This window comes from Brassica napus, chromosome C3, assembly GCF_020379485.1.
Source record: "Brassica napus cultivar Da-Ae chromosome C3, Da-Ae, whole genome shotgun sequence".
NCBI lineage: Eukaryota > Viridiplantae > Streptophyta > Magnoliopsida > Brassicales > Brassicaceae > Brassica > Brassica napus.
Window position 1 is genome coordinate 16512101 of NC_063446.1, and position 9388 is coordinate 16521488.

Below are 9388 nucleotides of genomic sequence, written 5' to 3' on the forward strand. Positions count from 1 at the left end.
GTGCATATTAGTCGCGACTTCCACGCTGAGTAACGTATTTGCCAATATTCTAAACTCAAACCCAATTGACAGTCGGACGGGTCTAACAGTGAACCGGACCATATTAGGATAGGATGGATAAAATTGTGTTTATTTTTAATTTGTTTATGACAAAAAAAAATTTTTGTTGATTTTTTATTTTAAAATCATTATAACTATTATAAATAAAATATTACATTTTGATATTTAAGTTTTAAAAAAATTCATAACTCACAATGATAAATATTTTAATTTATGATTTAAAATATTGAATTCAAATGTTATTTTTATTTGGTTTATAATAAAATTTATAAAATACACATAATTAAAAAATATTCAATAATTTAGTTATAATCACATGTAAATTACATTCCGTGCGTAGCGCGGACCGACCCTAGGCCCTCCACATGAGAATCCACGTAGGAAAGTCGTTGCATGCGACACGTGTCCCGCCCATTAAATTATGCGTTTCATTGAATTGAGTCTGCAATTGATACGGGCTTTAATATTTTTATGGGCTTTATGTTTTGCTCAAGGGACCCAGCCTGATAGGGAGCACCCCTGAGCGTCTCCGTACGCGTCGCGTCGATTGATCTGATTTTAGGGTTATCTCACTTTTGTTCTCCACCATTAAAGAGGTTAAATCGACTCCTCAATCCGTCAAAACAACTTAGTAATCTTATTTTATGAGAAATAGCCAACACATCAATCTTCCTTTCTGATTTGAAGATCCGGCGCTTCTCCTGCACCGTTCAAGTGCGGTTGCTCCGGTTATGGGAAGCTAGGAACGTCCGGTGGCTACGAACTCATAGGAGTATATATGCTCTTACTGGATTCACATGTTGTTTATGTATAAAGCTTGCGTTCATAATTTAAAAAAAAAAAAATCAGGTGTGTTAAATCCTCATTATCAAGCTTTCCTATTCAGAATTTTGTTTGACATCTTTTGAATGAGAAATTTTGAAACCATTCGTTGATTCTAATGTCATAAGAGGATCTTGCGTTATGTGCTTTTGTGGTTTCTACAAAGGAATCCAGGTTTGCGATTTGACCTACATAATGCCTAGAAGGTTGATGTAATATTTTCAATTTCCTTTCTGCAGGGTAAGCCTCGCCGCGCCTCGGTTAGCACAAAGAAGCTCCCACCTGAGTAAATCTTTATCGCAGTCTGGACGCACACTTCTACATGTCATGAATTTAGTAAGAATTTCTTATACTTTTTGTATTGTATTTAAATTCAAACTGTGTTAGCTGTAACTGGAAACACTAATTTTTGCATTTACACTACTCTCATCTAATTTTTTTAATAGGTGACGCACAGACCTTAAGTAACGTGAAGATGATTTGCTAACATGAAGACTGCATACGACAAGGTTTGCAAGATTTTATGGGTCTTTTGCATCATACAGTGACCACAAACTAATTTTCACACTCTTGCACATATACAGAAAAATTCAAGAAAGCAGTGCAGTGTGAGAAGTCAGGCAACAACATTGATCTATAAGAACTTTGAGGCAGATCAAGTCGTGGATTGTAAGTGGAAGCACAAGGATTTTGGTAATTTTGGTTAGTGACTCAATCTTTTAGCTTCTCTTCTTATGGCTTATTTAGCTGGATCAAAAGCGTTCAACATCAATATTTTCGTCTCCTCCGGTTGAATATTTTATGTACTATGGATGCTACAGTTAAATTGAATTGCGGAAGCAAGGGTTTCAGCTATCAAGACACTCAATTGGATAGGACTTAGCTGGCATCATCTTTGAATGGTCTTTATACGGACGGCATGGAAAAGCTTTCTTGGTCAATCAAACGCATATGGTACAAGTAAGGAAACAAAAATAATCTTTCTTGGTTTTAATATTTTTGGTTGCTGTGAATTGTAATCTCAGTTCTTTTTATTCGTTACAGGATCGATGCTCCACTGAATGAGCAGAAAGCAAGGCTTCTAATGATGGTTCTACTTCTCCACCACAATGGAGCTGCGAAAATAGGGTCAAACTTCCAATGAATTAAGGTAAATCATAAGAGAAACCCTATTCAAAACCATTGTGTCAACAGAGAATAGAAATTCCAATTTTTGGAACCAGTTTTTCATTTATCATGCAGGTCTGAGTAATGTGTTTGTCACAGGTTGTTCTCAACTCTGATTGTGCTATGTACAATACAAGTGATCTCAAGCTGTCTAATTATTTCTCTAACGATCTGTTTCTTTGTTGAGGGAAGTAGTCGAAGAAGATTTCACACCCTTCGCTGGGAAAAAAAAAACCTCCTTGAAGACCAAAGAAGAGACCAAGAACTGTTCAGAAGCAAATGAATGTAATGTTCTCTTCTCTCTTTCCCTCTATAACACCATTAATGTTATAGCTTGCTTTGTTGCTTAACATTTTCATTCCTGGTTGCTAACTCTTTTTCCCGGATTGTGGCTAGCAGAGGAAGTAACACAGGCTCTTATGACGCCCCTGAGGCTGCGGAAACATGATTAAAGGTGTGATTCCTTGCCTCCTTGGTTTCTTCAATTTTTTTTTTGGTTTCTTCAGTTGGTCCATGAAATTCTTTGTGTTCTACTTTTGAATCTTTTCAGTTGTAAAAAGGAAGAATAATATAGCAATGTACCCATTTTAGTGAATGAAAATGTAATCTCCCATGGCAATGTCATCTCCAAGTACTTTGAATCCTCTTTGTTTTTTGTAAAAGAGACAGTGGTGTTTTTATTACCAAAGCTAATTGTAATCTCCAGCGGTTTTTTTCCGTTATCAATAATGCAACTCTCTGTAATTTTCTCTCATCTTTGTTCCTTATTTAATATTCTGGTTGGCTACTATGTATGTTGCTAAGATTATGCAAAATTTTATTGTTATTAAAGTGACGACTTCTACGAGTTTAACTCTGGTTCATGAAGGGATCATGATGGTGATATCGCTCAAGGCTGGTCCCTGGATTACTTTTACGGTTTTACCAATGCGTGCAACTTACATGTTTGCTACAGATGAAACAGGAGAAACATAACTTTGGGATCCTTCTCCCGTTTGACTTTTCAACAAAGAAATCTCAGCGTTTACTATTAAGAGAAGCTTTCGGTGTTTTTATCATCAGAGACCAATTAAATATTATCAGTAAAGATTCTCTTATACAATGAAATAGTGAATCTACGCTTAAAAGGTCCTGTGACCTTTTAAGGCTAGGTCTCTCTAATCTAAATCATGTCTTTCATATAGCAAGATGTCCAAGTATGACTGGAGCAATGTATCAAATCTACAGCTTCTCCTTTGTCTCTGTTCTTGAGTTTTCTTCTTATCACCCAAGTTATCCAGTTGAGAATGCTTTCAAACAAAAAAAAGCTTTACACCTTCCAGCAGCGATCATATTTCAGAACTGCCTCAGACCATCTCTCATGTTATAATTCATCAACCTGGATAATATAAGGAATGATCTAAGAAAAGCAATCAGCGATAGTTCAGATATGGAATCAACATTCAACATGATGGCTTTATCTAATGTTTTCTTTGGATATTTTCAGTATTCTTTTAGTTGGTTTGTTTTTTGTGAAACGGTTTTCCTGTTTACAAAAATATATAAAACATACAACTTATCTTCTTCCCTTTTTTGAAAAAGTATTTATCTTCTGCCCGAAACTTATATTTTCTCTCTCTATTAAGATGATCTTCATCATTTACCATCAAAATTATTGAATTGCAGATAATGGTTTCCATTTTCTATTTAAAGTAGCATAATTAATAAAATTCAACCAAATTCTTTTCTACGGTAAATATGAAGTTAGGTTTTCAAACTAAACTAACAAAACGTAAACTGTAATCAGTTTATGGAAATGTAAAAAAAAACTAAACTAACATAATACATTAAAAATATTCATATAGTTCCACAAACACGAGAACCCTACATTCTAAACCTACAAGTGTACAAATACGAAGATCATGTCCCAATCAAACATGGAGTCTGCATAGCCAACTAACATTCATGTTATTTCCACCAATGTACTCGCTCAACCAAATCACACTCTATTATGTGCAGCAGACAACCACATTTTTTAAAATAATAAAGCTCAACTACAAAAACTCAAAAATAATTCAAAGAACATGATTTTCATTTTTGATCGTCCATCCATCGATTTAAACTTGACACAAACAAACCAACTACAAGATCAGTTGCAAACCAACCCCTACCATGGATTTGCTTATTAACAGTTATATATTTGTAATGAAAAACATAAATGTAACACATCCCGCCCGTAGGGCGGGCCGACCCTAGTTTCAGTATATACAAATTCCTAGGAGTTTTAAAATCTAGGATTTTAGCAAAACTTTAGAGGGTGATTAGCAAGAATTTAGGAGTTTTGAAAACAAATATATATAAAAATTAAATTATATTTTCTTTTGGTTCAGTGTAAAATCACCATCAGTGTCGTCGACCATTATTTCTTTATTGAAAGCGTTAATTTTCTCAGGCTTAAATTCTCATGGATTGCTTGTTCTATCTAAAGGTAATTGACTTGTTTTTAACATTGAGAATCATTAGCGTGCTTATCATTGTCTTCCTTCTTCAAACCTTCTTCTCAAATAGTTTCATTAACCTGCAATGTTTCTTCTTGTTTGCCTATTTGGACTAAACTTTTTTAGATTTTGCAAAAGAAAGCCATATAATTTACAAAAAAGAGAATAGCACACAACATAGTTGGTGTATATGAGTGCTTTCATTACCTTTTTATTAGTCAGAACTTCTATGGTCTCAGTGTTTGCATCCATAAAGACACATCACCAAGCTCAACATATATCTCACAACCCCAATTACATGGTCACTGTCATTCTTCAACATCTCCCATTTTTTCTCCATGAAAGAACTTAAAATCTCTACATGGGATATCTTCAGCTTTCTCTCTTCTCTCCTCAGAACTTGCATATTACTCCCAAAGCACATTGTAAATCGAATCCATGCTTCATGCACCTTTTCTGATTAAGTTCAACGAGAGCTTGCTCCTTCACCAAATTCTTCTACATTGATGATACCCTTGACCACTCTTTTTCTCCTATCTCCTCTGTGAGAATTCCCTTTGGTGTCATCAACATCCAGGGCCGGTCTTGGGCAAAGCCTAACGAAACATTGGCCTTAGTTCCCCAAAAATTTTTGAAAAAATTACATAGAAAAAAGCCCCTAAAATTTTTTTTTAGGCCCCCAAATTTACCAAAAAAAAAATTTAGCTGAAACTTTTTAGAAACCGCCTACAGCCCCCTAAATCTGGGGCCGGCCCTGTCAACATCATCATCGGCCGATGTTGCAAGACTCAGCTAGCACAAACAAATCAATTTCATTCACCAAAATACACAAATCTGATAACAAGAGAAACCGTATCCATGAGAAGCACGTAATCCATTTAGAAAACTCTGTCACGTAACGTAAACCCTGAACCATCGCAACCTACCGGACCGGATTCATGGAATAAAATGGTGTTTCATTGAACCTTTTCTTCGATTTTTAACTGGGTTAATCACTTTTAAAAAAATCTGAAAATTATAACAAAAAGAACGAAATATTAATTTTTGTTATAAAACTAAGGGGAATAGTTTGTATATTTATTCATAAAACATATGGTTCATTTATATAAAGATTACAAGATATATAAATATGGAAAGTATCCAAAACCTAAACCAACTAGGATTAGGAAAACTACTAAGACAAGAGAAAGGAAAAACATCCCAAAAACTTAGCCGCCTATGTGTATGGGCCGAGTATGGTCTTGGAAGATGCTATGGTTATGGACCATCCACAATATGATTTATAACACTCCCCCTTGGATGCTATAACCATTAGAACTTGTAATACGCTTTGGATGTTGCCTCATTAAAACCTTACCAGAAAACCCAATTGGGACAAAACCATGGTGAAAGAAAAAAAGTACAACACGTATTACTCTCCCTGATTTGAACCTCACTTAATGAATAGATCTTCTGAATTGTTACTTGAATGAACTTGAATTACTTGTACCTTTCCTGCCTTTGCAATGGGTGGGTGAAGGAAACTTTGGGCAGGATACGCTTCTTTGCCGTCGATCATCCCATGTTCTGACCGGACCTCGACCAAAACACTCTCATAGTCCACATATGCCGAGCTTGGTAATGTATGCTTATAATCCAACCGGGAGCTCCAAAGGTGATTAGGTCGAGCTGGTATGTCTTCGTGTAATAATGACGGGCTGGTATGTTGAGTCATGGATCTCAAGACACACACACCCACGGCTTGCCTCTTGTATGGCTATGCTTTCCGCGTGATACTAAAAGGTATTGCAGTCCCACGTGCTTTTGTTGCTGCAATGATATGGATTGCCAAGATATTGCATAACCTGTTTGAAAACAAATCAACAAAACCAAATAAACCCTCTTTGGACTGGTTAGTATAAAATAAACACAAGGAATTCGAATTTCTTTATAAGGATACATGGACTGATTTGAATTGTTCTTATAGAACTTCTTTTACTAAGTATTTACTTAGTCTATCATACTATATGCAGGTGCTTTGTTTCAGTCCATAAGCAGTTTTGTTCAGCTTTATACAATGTTGTTTTCTTGAGAACTTCTTATCTCATCTTTGAACTCAATATATTTCTTTATCCAATGTATCATATGCTGCTTACTACATCCTTTATACATTAATCTAATTTCTTTCTTTTGTCCAGACTTTATCAATTTCGAAATATGTAGTAGCATCCGCCACAGTCTCTATTCCTGGTCTATGTGAGATTCCTTGTGTAACAAGCCATACTTGAATGCTGTAAGTAGAAACATGGACAACTTAGACCACGTGATTATGTTCTTTATCTCACGATTTTACTTCTCACAAGACTCATCTATATTCCACTGGTTTAATCATAGGGCGTCTTTATTTATTGGCCAAATACGCCTCTCTTCTTTAAATTATTTAACCCCACATTTCCATTTCAGTCTAATCTGATCTATGAGTGTACACTCTTATATTGATGATCCTCGCTTATATTCATATGTTCAAGTGCTACCTTTTATGTGCTTCCTTATATCATCTTATGTCGACATTCTTTATATGTTCCATTACATTCCAGACATAACATAATTGGTTGCAACCTTATTACCTTCATGACCATTAGTTCTATGGAGTTTGGCGTCCCAAACTCGATTGGGTGGTACCTTAGATTGGCCGGCCATTGTCTATGTCTGGGATAGTTTCCTCGACTTTGGATATGTTTTGTCATTCTATGCACCTTTCTCTTTTGTTTCCGAGGATTCTTATCTTTTGGAACTTATTGGTCTATCTTGTATAGACTCTGTAGCAACTTGATTTTGTCTCTCTTGGACATCAATTTCATTGGTGCTTTACAAGCTTGTTTATAACTTAATCATTCTTTTCTTTTCTTTTCTTTTCGGGTCAAATGTGTCTGGCATTTGTTTAGCTAGCTTTTGTAAATGTATAATCTTTGTATTTATCTTTGGACGACTTATTTCACTTTAGTCCGAGGATCTTGCCAAGACAATGATGGTTTATTCCATTCTATTTATTTATTCCATTCTATTTATTTACCATCATTTTACTCTTTTATCTTACCAGCTTATTACTTTTCTCCCCCTGATGTTGGATAGTCGGATTTATTAACTCTTGCAATCCGTGTTCTTGGCCACTAAATAGATCACCCATATTTGGTTCAAGGTACTTCATTATTTGTGGAAGATTCATATCCAACATATATCCCCATCCTCATCCTCTTCTAAGGATCCATCTTAGACGGCACATATATTTGTGGTGGCTTATCCAAATATCTCAAGATGGTATATGTCTGGCTCATGACCCGTAATAAATTTGAGATGGAAATATCTATGCTCACTTAAATGGTCTGATGCTTATTAGTTAAGATGCATGTAAATTCGTGTGTCCCCAAGCCTTGGACTGAGAGTTTGGACCTATGGGTAATGGCCAAGCTATATATAGTATGGACATGTGCGGATTTGTCCTCACTGCCCCCTCATGGACATACTATAATCTTTAAGTGCTTGGGACATCATGGCCTAATGAGTTTCCCTTGTTTTCATGCTACACACGTGAGATTCTATGGGATAACTCTTTGTGCCCTTTCCAATATCAATTTCGCATCATGTTTTGGACCAGGATGGCCAATCCGGTCATGCCATAAAGTGTATAATTTTGTGGGTAAACCATTCTGGTTACCATGACTTTTGCCTCTATCTTACTGATCTTGGCATAGTCTAGATCAATAGAGAATGCAGGTATAGTCTAGACTACTTTTCTATGGTCTTGGGCGATTTTCATATCTCTGAAGGAACTTTTGTTTCCTTTTGCCCATTGTATCATTGTGGAAACTATTCTTATATCTCTATATAATCTTAATGGGTTTCTCTGGGTGAATATAAAGCATCTAAATGCTTGCCCTTATACATATCTGGTCGTAGCCCTTAATGTGTACCATACCCACAATTTATAAACTCATATTGGCATTTTCAATAATAAAATCATCCATCTTATTAAATAAAATCAGATAAGATAATAGAAATAAAGTAAACTCAAAGAAATCATATTATTAAAAACGTAAGTAGCAAAGCAAAGCAAACATAAATCAAAGCAAAAGCACAAAAACAGAATGTCAAAATCATCTCATTCTCTTAGGCAATCTGAAGTCTCATAATCCATAAGGTCATCCTGGTCATGATCAAAATCGTTTTCCCCATCATGGTGGACCAAATGGGCTTCTTGATTCTTCCCTTTCTGGCTCTCTTGATAGAGGTCACAAAGATGTCTGGGAGTCCTACAATTCTTTGCCCAATGGTTATCCATTCCACACCTGTGGCATACTGATTTGGACGAGTGTGGTGGTTTAGAGATACCACTGCTTATGCCTCGACCACGGCCATAGCTGGGACCATTGGGACCACTACCACGGTTATAGTGGTTCCCTTTCCCACGGCCGTGTGAGCTATAATTGCCACGCCCACCACGTCCTCTCCATCCACCACGGCCTCCTCTACCATAGCCATTTCCATAGTCGTGTGGTTTATCATGATGGACGTGGTTACTTTCTTTGGTGGGTTGTTTCTTTTCCTCTACAGCCTTATTGGCTTCAGGTAATGGAGTTGATCCAGGAGGTCTCATCTCACTGTTCCTCATGAGCAACTCATTATTAGTCTCAGCTAATAATAGGCATGAGATCAGATCAGTATAGGTGGTGAAACCTTTCTTTCTGTATTGCTGTTGCAGCAACACGTTGCTAAAATGGAATGTGGAGAAAGTCTTTTCCAACAAATCCTTCTATGTTACAGTCTCACCACAAAGTCTCATCTTGGAGACAATTTTGAATAGAGCTGAGTTATATTCATCCACG

General features: G+C 36.2%; 1 protein-coding gene and 2 long non-coding RNA genes across 12 annotated transcripts; 1 reads left to right on the top strand and 2 right to left on the bottom strand.

The window, feature by feature from the left end:
- Positions 1–466: 466 nt before the first annotated feature.
- Positions 467–2803, top strand: LOC106447286. 10 transcript variants are annotated; one of them, XR_007321328.1, is made up of 10 exons: positions 468–656; positions 748–909; positions 1122–1218; positions 1329–1391; positions 1467–1584; positions 1704–1842; positions 1927–2032; positions 2242–2334; positions 2449–2503; positions 2600–2803. It is a non-coding gene; the product is annotated as an uncharacterized LOC106447286 (long non-coding RNA). The 10 variants fall into 10 exon arrangements; XR_007321324.1 differs by having other exon boundaries at positions 467–656; positions 748–1218; XR_001288959.3 differs by adding an exon at positions 2125–2148 and having other exon boundaries at positions 546–1218; positions 2245–2334.
- On the bottom strand, positions 2517–7391 carry LOC111204447. Its single transcript, XR_002656895.2, has 2 exons — positions 4734–7391; positions 2517–3427 (listed from the first exon to the last, which is right to left on the bottom strand). It is a non-coding gene; the product is annotated as an uncharacterized LOC111204447 (long non-coding RNA).
- A 1273-nt stretch (positions 7392–8664) lies between these two features.
- Positions 8665–9174, bottom strand: LOC106448863. Its single transcript, XM_013890692.1, has one exon. The coding sequence runs from the start codon at positions 9172–9174 to the stop codon at positions 8665–8667; it is 510 nt and encodes a 169-aa protein (XP_013746146.1).
- Between the last annotated feature and the right edge of the window lie 214 nt (positions 9175–9388).